The sequence below is a fragment of the Quercus suber genome, unplaced genomic scaffold, assembly GCF_002906115.3.
Source record: "Quercus suber isolate HL8 unplaced genomic scaffold, Cork oak 2.0 scaffold_545, whole genome shotgun sequence".
Classification (NCBI taxonomy): Eukaryota; Viridiplantae; Streptophyta; class Magnoliopsida; order Fagales; family Fagaceae; genus Quercus; species Quercus suber.
Window position 1 is genome coordinate 350,585 of NW_027069993.1, and position 20,495 is coordinate 371,079.

The 20,495-nt window shown below is 35.6% G+C and overlaps 1 protein-coding gene across 1 annotated transcript; it reads left to right on the forward strand.

Annotated features, from left to right (window-relative positions):
* The first annotated feature begins 18,396 nt into the window (after positions 1-18,396).
* LOC112016901 (uncharacterized) lies at positions 18,397-20,434 on the forward strand. The gene is made up of 2 exons (XM_065764211.1): positions 18,397-20,264; positions 20,332-20,434. The coding sequence occupies exons 1-2, from the start codon at positions 18,397-18,399 to the stop codon at positions 20,432-20,434; spliced, it is 1,971 nt and encodes a 656-aa protein (XP_065620283.1).
* Positions 20,435-20,495: the final 61 nt, after the last annotated feature.

Genomic DNA, 20,495 nt, shown 5'->3' on the forward strand with positions numbered 1-20,495 from the left:
TAGATTCTGCCGCATCGGAAGCCCAGTGGGGGCTGCGGCCACAACGGCTCTTGGCACGGATGTCCTCACACCCGCCCAAAACCGCCACATAGCTACCAGCTTCGGTCACAGTTCCGGCGGGGTTATTAAAGGGGCTTGGGGAGCTGAAAGGGTGTGTTCTTTCTATTTGTGTTAGGAGGTTCATGGAGTATGGAGAAACCATCCCCCCGGAAAGCCTTATATAGAGGATGAGGGTTGGTGAGAATTAATTCATGCAGAATTCGAAAAGAGAGTTAGCAGCTGGGCTAATAATGAAGCTACCAAATTCCAAGGGGGCCGTAGACCGTTGGACTCGTGTTAATTCACGAGGACATTAATGAAGACGCATCTCGCACACCGAAGCGTCAAGCGCAGAACACGAACAGCCAAAGGACGTTTCGTAAATGAAAAAGATGGGGGCTCGAGTTGGAGGCGAGATCAACGCCACGTGTAAAGATCATAATCCGACCCAAGGAGGAATCGTCTCCAGTAAAGCGGTCCGAGGACAAACCCATACTTACAGAAAAATAGAAGTGATAGACAGAACCAAGGCATTGCATGGTCCTCGGACCCAAGCCTATGGGAAAAATAATCACACCATTATATCTGGATGCTAGACAGAACCAAGGTATTGCATGGTCCTCGGACTCAAACCTATGGGGAAACTAGATGCTTATAGAAAAATAGAAGTGATGGACAGAACCAAGGCATTGCATGGTCCTCGGACCCAAGCCTATGGGAAAACTAATCACACCATTATATCTGGGTACTAGACAGAACCAAGGTATTGCATGGTCCTCGGACTCAAACCTATGGGGAAACTAGATGCTTACAGAAAAATAGAAGTGATAGACAGAACCAAGGCATTGCCTGGTCCTCGGACCCAAGCCTATGGGAAAACTAATCACACCATTATATCTGGGTACTAGACAGAACCAAGGTATTGCATGGTCCTCGGACTCAAACCTATGGGGAAACTAGATGCTTACAGAAAAATAGAAGTGATAGACAGAACCAAGGCATTGCATGGTCCTCGGACCCAAGCCTATGGGAAAACTAATCACACAATTATATCTGGGTATTAGACAGAACCAAGGCATTGCATGGTCTTCGGACCCAAGCCTATGGGAAAACTAATCACACCATTATATCTGGGTACTAAACAGAACCAAGGTATTGCATGGTCCTCGGACTCAAACCTATGGGGAAACTAGATGCTTACAGAAAAATAGAAGTGATAGACAGAACCAAGGCATTGCATGGTCCTCGGACCCAAGCCTATGGGAAAACTAATCACACCATTATATCTGGGTACTAGACAGAACCAAGGTATTACATGGTCCTCGGACTCAAACCTATGGGGAAACTAGATGCTTACAGAAAAATAGAAGTGATAGACAGAACCAAGGCATTGCCTGGTCCTCGGACCCAAGCCTATGGGAAAACTAATCACACCATTATATCTGGGTACTAGACAGAACCAAGGTATTGCACGGTCCTCGGACTCAAACCTATGGGGAAACTAGATGCTTATAGAAAAATAGAAGCGATAGACAGAACCAAGGCATTGCGTGGTCCTCGGACCCAAGCCTATGGGAAAACTAATCACACCATTATATCTGGGTACTAGACAGAACCAAGGTATTGCATGGTCCTCAGACTCAAACCTATGGGGAAACTAGATGCTTACAGAAAAATAGAAGTACTAGACAGAACCAAGGTATTGCATGGTCCTCGGACTCAAACCTATGGGGAAACTAGATACTTACAAAAAAAAAATAGAAGTGATAGACAGAACCAAGGCATTGCATGGTCCTCGGACCCAAGCCTATGGGAAAACTAATCACACCATTATATCCAGGTACTAGACAGAACCAAGCTATTGCATGGTCCAAGGACTCGAACCTATGGAGAAAATAACTATCTGGAGAAAAACCAAAGCGTTACCTAGAGTCGAGCTATAATACGGTCCTTAGATTTATATTTGAAGGATAACAGATGATCTCATGAGACTAACTCCAGAATAGAATACAAGTGTTGAGCAGAATGTTAGAGTAAGGCAAATAAAAGAAAATATCCATAGTTGGAAGCAAAGTATTGAGCATTCAATTCAAACAGAAAATATGCAGTCTCCTTACAACGGCACCGAGGCAAGAAACAAAACGAAATAAAAGAGAAAGTAAACAGAACTATCCTACGTCATACGCCGGTCTCCCCAACTCAATAGGCAAATTAACTCGATAAGCAGATCAAAGGGCTTTAGCCAATGCCTAGGGGCCTTGTCTCGGAGGGTCCGCGGGTATGGTCGGGGAGTCTGCAGAAGGTCTCGCCATGTCTTGGGGCATTTCCTGACCCCCAGTTCTAACTCCCCCTAACGCTTTCTGAGGTTCAACCTCCTCGGGGGGTTTGTCAGCTGAAGATGTATCCTCGGCGGTCTTGTCGTGGCTCTCATTCACTAGTAATGCGGACCCCTCATCGGGTGCAGCAAGGTCAGTCTCGCGAATTGCAATGGGGTAATATACCCTGTCCTCCCTCCTAAGGTCGGATGAGGTATCAACCCCTGCTTGGTTGAGGGCTTCATGCCAGGTCTCAGAACAAAAATGCCTGCACACTGCAGGAACTTGGGCTCGAAGAGTGGCTTCAGTCTTAGCCACCCCATCTGCGAAAGCCTCCTCCTCTGCCTGCTCTACAGAGCGCTCAGCGTCTATTCTTGCAAACACCGCCTCGTCTTTGGCTCTCACAGCCTCGTCCCTAGCATACTCGGCAATACCTTTCTCATGGATTGCCTCGGCCAACTTTTTCTTCAGGTCGGCAATGTCCTCTTTGGCAGCTTGTTGGTGGCCCTCAACGTCTTGCAAGCGATTGGTTTGATCCTCAGCTTGCTTCCTAGCCGCGGCTAGGTTGGAGGCAGCAGTGTCCCTGGCCTTTGTCATCTCCTCCAGATTCTCGGTCGCCTTTTTTAGGTCGGCCTCAGATCTCTTGAGGGTACTGGCAGCTCTCAAGAACTTGTCACGCTCTTGCGCTAAGACACTGCTCTGGCCATCGACCTCCTCGTCCAACCTGAAAAGAGCCTGGATAGCCTGCCAATAAAAACAAGTAACTCCGTAAAGAGAAGGGAGGGTACTAAGCAACAAAGTTCAAATAAAGTAAATAGGTACCAAAGGACCCACCATGACTAGATATTTCTTAAGGTCAAGGACAACCTCTGACTCACTCATATTTCTTAGCTCAGCCATGTCAGTGGGAAAGAGAAGAGACTTCTCCAGGGCATCGGCTACAAGCGCCCCCTCAACTCCTTGAGATTCCCGTATCGATGCGTCATCCATTAGGGGTTGATCATGGAGCATGACAGCGGGCAGCCAGGCTTGGGCCTCAGACTGCTGGATGATCTTCCTACCTTTCTGTTGACCACCGAGCTTCAGTTGCTTTGGAGGCCTGCGAAATCCACCCTCCTCGGGCGGGGAATGGGATTTGCTCCCATCCATTGGCTCCTTACCCTTGGAAAGTCTCTTCTTTTTTGGGTCATAAGACTCGGTCTGAGGGTCTGATACTGTAGGGACAGAGGATGACCTGGTTTGCACAATTAAAATATGGGGCGGAGGTGTTGGGAGCTTGGGCTGCGACTCTTTCGGTGCACCCTTCTTGGAACCGCCTTCAAGCAGGTCAAGAAGATTGGTTTGGGGTTGTCTTTTTAAACCCATCTCAGCCTGAATACCAACTCTTAGGGACCGGAGATCAGCTTCGGACAGATGAGGGTCTCCTAGATCACCAGAGGGATCCTCGGACTGATCAGCTAGGTTGAACACACTATATTTGTCCTCAGAAGAGCTCAGTTCAACCACCTCGCCTGCCTTCTTAGATTGTCCTTCCTCGGTCTCCGTTACTTGGTGGGATGAGGAGGGACCTGCTAGCGGAATGCCTTCAGGTATGTGAGTTCCCTCGGAGAATGAAAAACCGTCCTCCACCACGGTAATCTGCGTAAGCCGAGGGTCACGAGCTCTAATTACGTGCTTCGGGACTGGGAATGATTTTTGGGCTGGGTCGCATCCGAGGATTTTGTGAGCAGCTCTAACCTGGTTATCAGTTTCGTTCAGGAAAAGTTTTGTCCTAAGAACAGTTTCCAAATCTGCTTTGTTGACTAGGTGGAAATGACGTGCGAAGGCGTGCGGATTTGCAATAAGAAAAGCGAAACTCCTGTGGTTAATCAATCAAAGCGGATATGCAGCTATAAAAAAAAATAATGAATAAAAATACTGAAACCTAGATCGTCTCCTACTTCGGATACCCTACCTGACTCCCTCTCTACTGTTGGGCAGTGAAAACCGTTGTGCCACTCCCCCAACACTATGAGGAAATCTTGAGTCAACCCCTTATTAGAATCAGGAAGACACTGGATAAGTCAAACCATGTCGTCCCTCGTCTTCATATAGTATGTCTTACCCCTCAGGTGATGAAGGTTGTAGCACCAGTTTACATCGTGGTGAGTCAGTCTCAGCCCCATTTTCTCATTCAAGGTATCTACACACCCTAATATCCTAAATACATTCACGGTGCACTGGGTAGGAGCCAGACGGAAATGCCTAAGGTAACCAATAGTCACTGGCCTCATAGGGATTCTCATCCCTCCCTCTACGAAAGCGACTATCGGGATCATGACTTCACCCTCTCTCCTCTTAATGTACCACTCCCCTTCTTCACAGTACTTCAAACTCACATTATTGGGTATCCCATAGTCAGCAATGAATTTGTTCATTATCTCGTCGGACTCAACCAACTTCTTAAACTTGCCCATCCCCAAGGACGACTAAAGGTTTCAGAAGAAAAAAAGAAGGAGTAGAATCAAAGAAAATTTGGTGTTACCGGGAGAAGAAGACTTACAGAAATATGAAGATCCTCTCCGGGCAGTGTGTAAGTTGAACCAGATTCAAGTTATACGCATCAATGGTCGTAAGCGCGAAAATGAGGAAACCAGGTGGTTCAAACAGGTACTTATACTCCCCCTTAGGTTCCCCAAATGTAACCGCCTGCCCATAAAAGCAGGAGAATGGAGATCCCCACCGAACAATTACCATCACACCGTTAAAAGTGGGAAACATGGCACCGCCAAAATTTAATATGGGCGCACACTGAGCCTTGAACGCCAAAACGTACATCGGGCAGTCGAAAAGTCGCCAACATTAACGCGAACCGAAGTGGGGCAATTCGTCTAAAGGGCCCGTAGATATCAAAACCCTCCTCCCCGTCCGAGGGAACGTGTAGCAGGATTTTGAGGGGCTATTATAGGGCCCGTAGGCCTAATAGCCTCAGCCCATCGTGTAGTAGGCCCAAGGCCCACGCCGAGGAAGGATGACCATCCAAGGCTAAATGAGGGAGAGACTCTTTTTTGGATCCATGCCGAGGACCTTTTCGTCCTCGGCATACTAAGGATAATTTTGGGAAGGGACAAGCCCAGAATGAGCTGTCACCTCCACACTTAATGCATTCACCTAACCCCTCTGGCCGCATTAATAGGGATGCAACCCCTCAGCAGGGCGACGTTGATCAGGGTGAACCACTTGAGTGTTGATAAGGCCTCTGATGGGACGGATGGTCAGAAGAAAAGCGAATGGATGATCAACAGATGGAAGAACGAGATAGGAAAATGAAGACTATATAAAGAGGAGCGAGTAAAGTAAAAAGGGGGGGGGGGAAAAGGGCTTCCTTGGCCCATGGCCGAGGAGCATCTCCCAGTTGTAAATGGTTCTAAATATTTTTTAATAAAAGAAAGGAGTTCATGCTTCGTGAACGCCGGCCAGCGCCTAAACCTTCGATCCACTCTCTACAAATTTATTGTTTGGGCTTGTTGGGCTGAAAACTCATTCATACTCTGGGTCCAATCCAAATTGAGTCTCCACAATTCCCAAATCCAAAGTTTACTTGCATAAAAGGTGAAAACCATTCAAACAAAACTCCAAATAACTCAGTATTCAGCCTTTTGAGAGAAAGAAAGTAACAATTAGATAGAATTAAGAAACCAAAGAAAAAAAAAAAAGAATTCATAAAATAATAATCTGCCAGCTTAAAACTTCCAGGCCTCAAACGCACTCCATAAACTACTCCTACTCCTTTTCCTAATTTTTTCGCTGATTCCACTCATCTTGTACTCCTCTACTTAAAATACTACCACTCTTTTTCCCAGTTTTTCTCTTATTCCACAGATCAGAACCATCTAAAAGGCTACACAAAATCTCAGGCAAGTCTTTCATGTAACCAAAATCTAAAAGGGACCCAATATTACACGCTAATGTCTTAGGGTGGTCTTTGAATAGCCAAAACGCCGCCATGTAAAACCCTTCTTTAGCAAACTTTCCAGTGCCATGTACTCCTCGGAAATTATAGATGAGTTTGAGAGTGGTCAAGGGGTCGAGGGTCCAAGCCAATTTGAGTCTTTGAATCAAAGATTCGGGTGGGGTATCGGGTATAACATGAAAAAAGACATCAAGGCACCGTTTGAAGTTTTCACTTTTCAGAATAATCGGGTTTTTTGAAGTCTAAAAAAATTATAGAATTAAATGATTTAATAAATTAATAATTATGTGTAAATTTGTAGAGGCTGCAAAGCTGAGGTGGCTAACTCTCTTGAGGTCAACTACCGGTTAACAGGCTTCAATTTTATAGTATGTATAGATATATAGATGTATAGATGAGTCTTGTTAATGGGTGTCTTTAAGGTATTTGGTAATAGATTATTTTAGGAAAGTTTTGATACCACTTTTATTGGAAATATAAAAATGTGTCAAAAAGTAAATTGCAAATAAAATCACACAATCAACACAATTCTTGGAGAGTATTTGGGAGAATGTTTTTTTTTTGCCTTTTGTCTTAGAATTTTTTTTTTCCAAATAATCTTACTTTTAGCTTTTTTTTGAAATAAATTAACTTTTAGTTTTTTTTTTTGGGTCACATATTTAACATAAAAATTACTAAAAGCTATATCTTTTAATAAAAACTATGTAAATAAGCTACCAAAAATTACAGGTAACCAAATGAAAACTTGGTTCAAAAACCAGGGATATCTTATCTCTTAGCCTTGGTTTTGAACCAAGAACATCCTTTTTATTTTTTTTATTTTTTTTTATTTATAATAATAAGTAAATATTTACTTTAGTATATCAATGAATTATAAGGCTAATGTCATTCAAAAAAAAATTGAAGCTAAGTAATTAATCTCATGATATTGCTTACAATTCTATATAGCTCCCTATCAATTACATCTTTTTTTCTTTTCTTTTTTTAATTTGATATGTAAATATTCTCAAATTAACAAGCATAAAAATAAATAAATAAATGAATTTGAAAATAGCTTTGGTTGAATCGGGGTGTGATAAGATGTATCACAAAATACTTAACATACCCACATATAAAACTTATCACACTCCTAAGTTTTTCAATGATATGAGACCCAACAACCCAGAATTAGTGAATCAATTTTTAGACAAATGAGTATACCTCAAATTGGGATAAATGAAAAATTATGGCACTAAATTCACAAAAGAAGTAAAAGAACCTTAGAATAGGTACGAAATGCGTGCATTGAGACTAGTTTTTCTTTAAGTTTAATAAATTGCCCATCTTATCTCAAAAAATACTTATTATTATAATAATAAAATGAATTGATTTACACCTATCCTTGACTCCAATTTCTATATCACTTGTTTGACCCACCTCTTCTTCCTTCCTATCCTCCCCAACCAATGGCTATCTCATCATTTGCAAAATAATTAGTGTATCATAATGTTCATGTAGGTATAGGGGTGGCAAAATTGGACACAACTTGCAAACCTGATACGACACGACACGAAATTAGCAAGTTATGGATTGAAGCTTAATGGGTTCGTGTCATATTCAGGTTGACACAATTAACTCATTTAATAAACGGGTTGAGTTAGTGGTCAACATATGAAACCCGTTTTGACACTAACTCAACCCGTTTGACCTGTTTAATTAAATGATATTTTATCAATATATCCTTCAAACCCTAAGTATATAAACTTATTTGTTGTTGTGGTTTAATTTTTTTGACATATTATGATTGATTATTAGTAATCACTACAACAAAAGTGGGCTATGGTGAAGAAATTTGGTGAGGATAAATAATTTCGTCACCAAATGATAACATTTAGTGAGGAAAAGAAGAATTCGTCACCAAATATTATAAAAAATTTAAAATTGGTGACGAAATCAATATTTCGTCACCAAAGATGAACCAATTGGTGATGAAATATTTATTTCATCACTATAGGTCATGAAAAAATGGCAAACCTAGGGTGACGAAATATTCGCGTCACCAAAGACTTACCATAGGTGACGAAATTCTAAATTCATCACCCAATATTAGGATGTAGGTGTTTTTGGTGACGAAATAAATTTTCGTCACCTATTGCTTAACTAAAGACTAACAGGAGGTGATGAAATTCCAAATTTGTCATCCAATATTAAGATGAAGGTGTTTTTGGTGACGAAATAAGTGTGCGTCACCTATTATTTACAAATAATTAAGGATGGTCATGGGCAAGGTATACCCATATATACCCGACCCAATTAATTTATCCATGGATATCCAATTACCTTACCCAATTAGTATCCATACCCAATTGTTACCCGGTATGTTTATCCATAGATATCCATACCCTACCCAAAGCCGATTTTTATAAAATCACCAAATATGCTCAAAAACCACTAAAATGTCCAATATATCATCAAAATCTCTAAAATAAGCAAAATAACCATGAAATCTTTAAAATGACCAAAATACTCCTACAATATCTAAAATCACCAATTATGCTAAAAACCCACTAAAATGACCAAAATATCCCAAAATCTCTAAAATGACCAAATCTCTAAAATAACACCAATCAGGTGTAATTTGAACCCAGCCCTATATTTCTTAATTCAATGTGAATTTTGACAAATCTACCGTTAGATTACATTATCTTCATATATGTTTCATGCTTACAAAATTTCAAAGTGATCAAAGATTAATAGGCATGTCATCAATCAATTGTTTAAATTCAAGTTTTTGTAGTTTAAAATAACACATAAAAGATGAGTTTAAAATCAAATGGTAAACTACATTCGATTGGCTTGAAAATTGGCATGCATGTTAAGAACATATAGAACATGTAATCTAACGGTTGGATTTTCAAAATATGAATTCAATAATAAGTTATTCAGTTGTGTAACATTTTTTAGAGTAACATCAGGTGTAACTTGAATCCAGCCCTATATTTCTTGATTCGATGTGAATTTTAACAAATCTACCGTTACATTACATTATCTTCATATATGTATCATGCTTACAAAATTTCAAGATGATTGAAGATTAATAGGCATGTCATCAATCATTGTCTAAATTCAAATTTTTGTAGTTTAAAATAACGTATAAAAGATGAGTCTAAAGATCAAATAGTAAATTAAACCCAATTGGCATGAAAATTTGTATGCATGTTAACAACATATAGAACATGTAATCCTACGGTTTGATTTTCAAAATATGAATTCAATAATAAGTTATTGGGTGGTGTAACATTTTTTACAGTTACATCAAGAGTAACTTGAACCCAGCTCTATATTTCTAAATTCGATGTGAATTTTGACAAATCTACCGTTAGATTACATTATCCTCATATATTTTTCATGCTTACAAAATTTCATGGTGATCAAAGATTAATAGGCATGTCATCAATCAATTGTTTAAATTCAAGTTTTTATAGTTTAAAACAACGCATAAAAGATGAGTTTAAAGATCAAATGGTAAAATACATCCAATTGGAAAGAAAAGTGGCATGCATGTTAAGAACATATAGAACATGTAATCCAACGGTTGGATTTTCAAAATATGAAATAATAAGTTATTGGGTGGTGTAACATTTTTCAGAGTTACATCAAGTGTAACTTGAACCCAGTCCCATATTTCTTAATTCAATGTGAATTTTGACAAATTTACCGTTAGATTACATTATCTTCATATATTTTTCATGCTTACAAAGTTTCAAGGTGATTAAAGATTAATAGGCATGTCATCAATCAATTGTCTAAATTCAAGTTTTTGTAGTTTAAAATAACGCATAAAAAATGAGTTTAAAGATCAAATGGTAAATTACATCCGATTGACATGAAAATTGGCATGCATGTTAAAAACATATATAACATGTAATCCAACGGTTGGATTTTAAAAATATGAATTTAATAATAAGTTATTGGGCAGTGTAACATTTTTTAGAGTAACATCAAGTGTAACTTGAACTTAGCCCTATATTTCTTAATCCGATGTGAATTTTGACAAATTTACCGTTAGATTACATTATTTTCATATATATTTTGTGTTTGCAAAATTTCAAGTTGATCGAAGATTAATAGGCATGTCATTAATCAATTGTTTAAATTCAAGTTTTTGTAATTTAAAACAACGCATAAAAGATGAGTTTAAAAATCAAATGGTAAATTACACCCGATTGGCCTGAAAATTGGCATGCATGTTAAGAACATATAGACCATGTAATCCAACGGTTGGATTTTAAAAATATGAATTCAATAATAAGTTATTGCGTGGTGTAACATTTTTTAGAGTAACATCAGGTTTAACTTGAACCCAACCCTATATTTCTTAATTTGATGTGAATTTTGACAAATCTACCGTTGGATTACACTATATTCATATATTTTTCATGCTTTCAAAATTTCAAGATGATCAAAGAGTAATAGGCATGTCATCAATCAATTGTCTAAATTCAAATTTTTGTAGTTTAAAATAATACATAAAAGATGAGTTTAAAGATTAAATGGTAAATTACACCCGTTGGCATGAAAATAGGCATGCATTTTTAAAACATGTAGATCATGTAATCTAACGGTTGGATTTTCAAAATATGCATTCAATAATAAGTTATTAAGTGGTATACCATTTTTTAGTTATACTTTTCATTTAGATTTAATTATTTTTTTATCAAAAAAAATAATTTAATTATTTTTCTTCAAAATGGACCATCACATATGTTGAATTGTAATCTTAAGAATAAAATGTTTATTATTTATTATATGTGTGTGTATATATATATATTAATGAATTAATGTTAGAGAAAAATTAAGTACTTTTTAAATTTATTCACTTAATTAATTAAAATTACTATTTTTTTTCTAATCATGATTATCATAAGAAGAAAAAAAAAAACTAAGTTCTGTGAATAACAAAGCTAAATCATAATTATCAAGTTATAGTGGTAATATATATATATATATATATTATATTATAATGTTTTTGGAAAGTAGCAGTACAATGTACATCTAACCAAAAAAGAAGTGTAATGTACAGTGTTGCAAGTAAGACAAAAATCAAAAGTAAAGGCTGGAATAACAAAATTACGTGGCTCTCATTGATTTGATTTGTTGTGTATACAAACAGCACTATCAGACTAGTAAAGCAGTGAAGCACACACATTGTAAACTAAATGCAAAGGTCAGTTTTTTCTTTTGAGTAGTGAATAGCGCGTAGTGAATTTTTTTGATTTCTTTTTGTGCGGTGAACAATTATTAGGCGGGTTCTAAATTTTTTTAGGTTTCTTTTCTTTTTTTCATTATTTTTTATTGGGTAAAATTTATGTATAATATTTTTAGTGCTGTTACTTAAGTTTCTTTAAGATTATTCCATGTGGCTATAAAATCCTAAGAGAGGAATATGAAGAACAATATCTAAGTATTTTAGGGAAGATTTACTCATCTTTTTTTGTGTAAACAAAACACTGTTACTCTCTCTTTTTCCTCCCATAGACAGACCCACGCCTCTCAGCCTCTCCCAAAAAGACTGGTAAGCTCTCCTCGCTCTCCAAAAGTTTATAAAGTTAAATATCAGACCTGATTTTTTATGTGTGCCTTTTTAAAGTATGGATTTTGGGATTATTTTTGAAGTCTCTGCATAGTAATAGCAATCTTTGCCTTCTGATTGATTGCCCAACAATTTCTGTACGTGAATAGTAATTATTTGCTCTATGGATCCATAACATTGTGTAGTGTTGGGTACATGTATGTGTTTAATATATTGAGTTATCAGGAATTAGCAAAAACCTTGGTATTTGGAGATTGTATTTTATGCTTTTTTTTTTTTTTTATAAATAAAAATCTATATAATAGTTTGTTCTTATTTATTTATAAGGTGTTTGGATATATAATTTTACTAGATGTGCACAGATTAATTAAAATTCATATCTAAAATAAGATCAATTCATTTTATTAAAACTATAAATTGTGGGAGATGAGCAAACCTATTTAAATAAATAGGTTTAATTTCTTTTCAGATTTTCCAAATTTTTAATAATACAATTTTCATGTAAATAGTAATTTAATCGTATTGGAACTTTGGAAATAGAGTTTTATGTAAATTTAAATTAAATTAATAAATTTAATCTGTTTAAAGTGTAGTGAGAGCATAAGGGGAGGGTATTTTCAAGTTAAAACCGCACCTTCTAAGACAAATTTTGGTATATAACATATGATATTATAATCCTTGCTTTATTCTAGGCCTCTTTCCTGAAAGTACTGAATTAAGAAGTTTGTGGTATGCACAACTTTTTTCCGTAGGCCTTGTATTGTTCACCTTTCTTATTATGTTGGACAAGTCTTGTGGATGTTTCATTTTAATTCATTTGTTTTTTCGATTGGTAATTTACACGTCTTCTGAATGTTGTCTACTTTTCAGATGAGCTCTGTGTCAATGCTGCATACACGTCTTCTGAATTTACATCTTATTTTTTTTCGGTTGTTGTTCTTCTAATTAAAAGTTCATATGTTGGTATATGGTAGGTTATAATGCCAGTGGTTTAGATTCAAACGGATTGAAGGGTGATTCTTAGCAGACCCTTTAGGCCTGTGAGTCCGAAACAATCAAATGTAAGTTGATATCCCTATTACGTTTGGCCTTATTGTACTTAATTTTTCTCATTGCCTTGTACTTAATTTAGAATAGCAAGATGTTTACATGGCAATATATATATATATTAATGAATTAATGTTAGAGAAAAAAATAAGTAATTTTTAAATTTATTCACCTAATTAATTAAAACTACTATTTTGTTTTCTAATCATAATTATCATAAGAAGAAAAAAAAAACTAAATTCTGTGTATATCAAAGCTAAATCATAATTATTAAGTAGTAGTGGCAATATATATATATATATATATTATAATGTTTTTGGGAAGTAGTACGTAGTACAATACACTCAACCAAAAAAGAAAAAGAAAAAAAAAACCAAAAAAGAAAAAGAGAAAGTAGTATAATGTACCGTGTTGCAAGTAAAAGAAAAGTTAAAGGCTTAGAATAGATTATTTAGTTTCCACATACAAGAAGCATGGTCCGTAGTAGTCTACTGGTAGCACTTCTCTCTGGAGTAACACTCCCTCACTGGTTCAATTCCCAGCGCCAACATAATTTTTTGCTTAAGCATAATTTTCAGCTTTTTCTTTTTTCAGCGCCATTCTCAATTTTCAGCGCCAATTTTTTTTCAGTTATTTTTATTAGAAAAAACAAAACCCTAACCTATCTTTCTCACTCCTCTACTCCTGCGTTTCTGCCTCCCACAGACCTCACGCCTCTCCTCCCTCATTGATCGGTAAGCTCTCTCTTTCATCAATCCTCTCTCTCTTTCTCTCTCATTGATCACCATTGTTAATGAGTAAGCCATTTACATCTCTTTGTACATTCAGATTCAGTTCTCATGTCTCACTGTTTCTTTTTTGCATATAGTGACTTTGGAGTTATTGTTTTGTGTTTCCATTTGATGCTCACTTAACCAAAAAAAAAACTGAATATTTCGTACTGTTAAATGATGGACATAGACAATCCAAGAATTTTGTTATGCCAGGATTTTGATTTGATTCCTATCTTGTTGAAGTTCATTAAAATTTGTGAGTTTCCTCCAATCTCATGTTCTTCTCTTTTGATGTACCTCTCTTAACTAAACATGACCTTTAGATTTCTCTATTTGGTGTGCTTGCTTGATTTCTTGAATTTATAAAGGTTGTGATTACAATTAGTGGCGGAGTTAGAATTTTAGTTTAGGAGGGCAAGGTTTAAAGACAATATTAAACTAAAATAACCTTAAAAAAACTAATCAATATTAATAACCTAATAAATAAACAATTGTAAATAACTATAATTTTTATACAAAATTTAATGTAAGTATAAACTATAGTTTATTTTTTCATCACAAATTTAATTTGCTTAACAGTATTTGTCGTTTTATATTTTGAAACCATTGCATAGTCACTAATAATCAAAGTAAAAAAAGTATAGCCATAACCTATAAAATTGGAAACTAAAAGTCAAGAAGGAGAAAAAATGGATAGTGGAGGTTTGAGAATTTCAATACCGTACTGGGACATTAGGTAGTTTATCTTTTCTATATAAAAAAAATAAAAAAATAAAAATAATAAAAAAGAGTGTAAAATTTAAGACCACCATCACTGGGGTGAAAAAAACCCAAAAATAATAATAAAAAATAAGAAGAAGGATAACAGAAGAAAATTGAAGCTCACTTAACCAAAAAAAAAAAAAAAAACTGAATATTTCGTACTGTTAAATGATGGACATAGAAAATCCAAGAATTTTGTTATGCCAGGATTTTGATTTGATTCCTATCTTGTTGAAGTTCATTAAAATTTGTGAGTTTCCTCCAATCTCATGTTCTTCTCTTTTGATGTACCTCTCTTAACTAAACATGACCTTTAGATTTCTCTATTTGGTGTGCTTGCTTGATTTCTTGAATTTATAAAGGCTGTGATTACAATTAGTGGCGGAGTTAGAATTTTAGTTTAGGAGGGCAAGGTTTAAAGACAATATTAAACTAAAATAACCTTAAAAAAACTAATCAATATTAATAACCTAATAAATAAACAATTGTAAATAACTATAATTTTTATACAAAATTTAATGTAAGTATAAACTATAGTTTATTTTTTCATCACAAATTTAATTTGCTTAACAGTATTTGTCGTTTTATATTTTGAAACCATTGCATAGTCACTAATAATCAAAGTAAAAAAAGTATAGCAATAACCTATAAAATTGGAAACTAAAAGTCAAGAAGGAGAAAAAATGGATAGTGGAGGTTTGAGAATTTCAATACCGTACTGGGACATTAGGTAGTTTATCTTTTCTATATAAAAAAAATAAAAAAAATAAAAAAGAGTGTAAAATTTAAGACCACCATCACTGGGGTGAAAAAAACCCAAAAATAATAATAAAAAATAAGAAGAAGGATAACAGAAGAAAATTGAGGTAAACAGTAAAGTGTCATATATGGTGATAATATATTATAGTAAAGGGTAGTTGCCCCCCTCCCCCCCTTGGCAACAAAATAACTGTGTTTGTGAAGATTATTGAACTTAATAAGTCAGGCACCATCCTTTATCTTCTAATATTTCATTCTTCTTTGTTAGGTTCAAAATTTGTGGCAAATTGATGTTAGACAGAGCTTGAGGACCCTGCACATGTTATGATTGTCATTGAAGTTGGATTCTTGAAGGTTTTATTAATCTATCTTTTTCTATGCTGCTCTTTTTTTTTTTTCTTATGCATCTTCTATGCATTGGAATGAAATCATGCATGCTAGAGATTTTCTCTTTCACACGTTTAAGACTATAGATGAGTTCAATGATAAATATTTGGAAAATTGTAATGAATGTTTTATTATATCTACTTTTGGTTTATGTGCAGTTGTATTGTTGTTTTCATTAGGACTAAAGATCATCTCGGTTGGACATGGCTAAATGCTTAGGGATTTTAATTTATACACTTTTTAAAATTTTACTTTTTTTTTTTTTCACAGTTTCAAAGTTTTTCAAAATATAAATATATTTCAACACAATTTCAATAAAAAATTTTGTACAAAAGGTTAGATAAACAGTTGAAACAAACACGCAGTTAGTTTTATTTTATCTAACTCTAATTGATAACTCTATAGTGTGGGACATGACAGGAGTGTCAAGTTTCCTTAAGGAACTAATCTGGACTCTATTTTACTTTGTATAGCATGCATGTTTATTAATTTTCCATTTTCGATATTAGTTTATTATCACCTTCTTCAAGTGTCCTTTTCTAGACTTTTTGTCCTCTATAGGCAACTTCTACGAAGCACCCTAAGTCCCTAACTGCCTTTTAGAGTGACTTCTAAAAATATTGTCACGTTCTTGTATCATTGGAAGTTTTGAAAGCTTCTACATACCAATACGGCAATTATTTATTGCAACATAATTTTGTGATCAACAGCTAGGCACGTGTGCATTGGGAATATAATCTGGGAATTTCTTACAAAAGTCTTGAGCCCCACCTCCTAATCTAGCTATAGTCTTCAGAGTCTGTGAGCTAGCTAGACACGTTAGCCTGGTACAGTTTTATTGCTTTTCTTAATTTGTATCATCATATCATTTTTTTTTTTCATTTATGCATATTGATGCTTTTGATATATATTTTTAAAATGGTTATTATTATTATTTATATGGGCTTGATATTGATAAATTATTAGATATTAACTAAAATATAGATTTATAGTTTTAATTGGACCATTGTAGTACACTTTTTTTTTTTTTCATTTGTGCGTATTGATGCTTTTGATATATATTTTTTAAATGGTTATTAATATTATGTAAATGGGATTGGCGTTGATAAATTCATTATGGCTTGACATTGTTAAACTTCATTATGGCTTGTTTTGTAATAAATGGAGAGTGTGATAAATAAACTTCTTGTATTATTGATTGTGTATTAATTACATCACTAACTTCATGTTAAGAAAAAATTATTAAAGCTAACTGATTGAAACTAACTAATTCACTAATTACAAAACTAGCTCGTAAGAATCAAAACCTACATTTGCAAATTATGCAAATCTTCATTCAACCCTTGAATTCCTTTAGGTTTGATAGCAGTTTCACCTATATATAAACTAAACTTGCTTTTCTTATCCATGCTTAACCTGCTCGGCACAAAGCATCACCAAGCCCATTTAGCAAACCTAATTATAGGCAAGAACTATTTGTAAGGCACGACAAGACAAAACAAAACCCTCCTACTGATCAAAGAGCTTCAAAGATAAAAAAGAAAACCCCATATCCAAAGTGACTACCAACCCCTATTTTGGTAGGTAGATTCATGGTACTTAAAAGAGCATGCATCATTGGTGTTTTTAATCAAGCCGATTATATATGCATGAAGGGTAAATAACCAAAAAGTGGTCAAAGCACGGTTATTTTGTCAAAACCTTTGCAAAGTCTCACGTAAATTTGCACACTTTTGAATGCTTTTATAGATGTTTGCTGGGCCCCAAAACGAATCTTAAAAAGATTTTGAAAATTGTAGAGCATACATACTGTAAGGTTGCATCAACATCCACCGTTTGATTCATCAGGATCCTTGGCCCAAAGGATTGAGATAGAGATGGGCCCTGCAACCTTTTTTTTGTGTCATGCATGCTTATTAAAGAATCACTTGCAGTCTTTTTTTAGTCCACAGAATGAGTCCCTTTAGCTTTTAAAGTGCAGCAACTTTCAAAGAGTCAACAAAACCATTGCCACTTCATTCATAAGCATTTTGCATCCTTCACTTTCATACAATAAAATATTGCATGGCATACCCCAAAAAAGGTTTTACCACGAATTTAGACTAAAACTTGTATAGTTTTATTATTAGCTCAGCCTACAATAGGAAAAAGAGAAACAAAATAAATTTATGAAAAGGGCTAGGCTTACTAGCTTAGCCTTGTAGTTGTGGGGTACCCTAATGCAAAACCAAGGTGCACCATAGGTCCTTGTACTTGAATAGTTAAAACTGGGTCACTCTCTAATTTTTTACGTGTTTAACACACACACACACACACACACACATTTTTAGGTGAAACTTCACATTGTAGCCAGCTATTGATTACCTAAACAAAATATGTCATTGCCCACCACAAAAAGGAAGAAACCCAAAATAAAAATAATGATTATTAAAAAATTCCTTCTTATTATGCAGAATAAAATAGGTACAGTTTTTTTTTTCTTTCTTTTTATTTGTTTTCTTATTTGCACAGTGTTATATGGCGGTTGAGTTGATATTGGAAGTGTTGATTTCTTTGTGTATATTTTCTAAATTTTGAAGTATATCTAGAATTGAATACATAAAGTATTTATCAATTTTTAAACTTTTAATTCTTTTTGGACTAAAAATAAAGGATTGTAAGAATGAAATTGTGACTCTTGATATAATGTGTCACTCCAAAGTAAATTGGAGGTTTAGATGTTAGAAAACGTTATGTATGACATTTCATTATCTTGATGACTTAACATTCACCTTGTATGTGTGATCAGATATGGATAATAGTTGGATGACACTTGGTAGGACACCTAGAGACAGACTAAATCAACAATATATTGATGGGGTGAATTCATTTCTTACTTTTGCAATGACTGTTGTGGACCGAAGTGGAAAAATTCCGTGCCCATGTATTGATTGTTTGAATTGCTATCAACAATATGCTCACACTGTGCAAATTCATTTGCTTCATCGTGGGATTATGCAAGATTATACTAAGTGGTACTATCATGGAGAACCCCGTGAATTAAATGAGCACATTGATGATGAAGAAATGTCAAACAATGATCATCGGGATGGTATTGATGCCTTGGTGGAGGATCGAATTAGAGGGGAACCAAGAGATACAACCCAGCAAGATGAGGAAGTGCGTAATTTTGATAAAATGTTTAGTGATTCAAAGCATGAGCTGTATCCAGGTTGCACAGATTACACTCTTTTGAAGTTTGTCATTGAAATGCTAAATGTGAAGGTAACAACCAACTTGAGTAATAAGGGGCTTGACATGATACTAAACTTGTTGAGTAAGCTTTTACCGAAAGGTAACTTGGTTCCAAGGTCAACTTATGAAGCAAAGAAGATATTACGTGACTTGGGCTTATCATATGAGCACATTCATGCATGTAAAAATGATTGTGCTCTCTTTTGGAAGGAAAATGAAAACCTTGATAAATGTCCGGTGTGTCAAACGCCTAGATACAAGGATAATAGAACATGTGGTAAGAAGATTGCTCAAAAAGTATTGCGCTACTTTCCATTGACACCGAGGTTGCGGAGATTATATATGTCTAGAAAAATAGCAAAGGACATGAGATGGTACATAGAAAAACGTGTGAATGATGGGATATTAAGGCATCCAGCTGATAGCCAGGAGTGGAAGGAATTTGATTTGAAACATCAGGAGTTTGCCCTAGAACCTCGCAATGTGAGATTAGGGATGGCTACAGATGGTTTTAACCCTTTTGGGAATATGAACAATAACTATAGTATGTGGCCTGTCATACTCATTCCCTATAACCTACCACCTTGGTTAGTAATGAAAGAACCTTATTTTATGATGTCCTTACTTATTCCTGGACCCAATCAACCAGGAAATGAGCTTGATGTTTTCTTGAGGCCATTAGTTGATGAGTTGAAGGAGTTGTGGGAAGATGGTGCATACACTTACGATGCATCTTGTGGTATGCATTTTCAGATGCGTGCCGCTTTGTTGTGGACAATACATGACTATCCTGGATTTGGTAATGTGTCTGGGTGGAGGACAAAGGGTTATCATGCTTGTTACACTTGCAATGATGAACCATATTCGGAGACATTGGAAAGTAAAATTGGATACACTAACCATCGAGCCTATTTGCCTATAGACCACCCTTGGCGAAGGAGTTGCTCATTCAATGGTAAAATTGAGAAACGGATGAGATCATTGGAGTTACCGGTGGAAAAGATGAATGAGCAATTTGACCAAATGCCAAATATAATTTTAGGAAAGGATCCAAACAACAAGAAAAAGCGTCCAATTATTGGGGGACCGAATTGGTCAAAGAAAAGTATCCTATACAAGCTACCATACTGGAGGAATAAGAAGCTTAAACACAACATTGATGTCATGCACGTTGAGAAAAATATTAGTGAGAGTACATTCGGAACTTTGTTAGGAATTGAGGGGAAAAACAAGGACACAGACAAGGCACGCAAGGACTTGAAAAATATGGGCATAAGGAGTGTTTTGCACCTCCAAGAACGTCCTGATGGATCGTTTGACAAGCCTCGGGCCTTCTTTTCATTGTATCCTGAAGAAAGGGATGGTTTTTATGAATTTTTGAAATCAGTCAAGTATCCAGATGGCTATGCAGCAAACATATCGAGGTCGGTGAACACAAGAAATGGTAGACTATTAAATTTGAAAAGCCATGACTGTCATGTGCTATTACAGCGGATTCTTCCAATTGGGATGCGGGGTTTTGTTGATAAGGACATTTGTACAGTATTGTTTGAGTTGGGCAGTTTCTTTCAAGACTTATGCTCTAGGACCCTAAGGAAGAGCGACTTGGAGAAATTAGAGGGACGTATACTTCTCATACTATGCAAACTTGAGAA

Excerpts from the sequence above, each read along its gene's own strand:
- LOC112016901 (XM_065764211.1), top strand. The coding sequence starts at position 18,397 with ATGGATAATAGTTGGATGACACTTGGTAGGACACCTAGAGACAGACTA. Across the intron at positions 20,265-20,331 it reads TATGCAGCAAACATATCGAG|CGGATTCTTCCAATTGGGAT; the intron begins GTCGGTGAACAC and ends GTGCTATTACAG.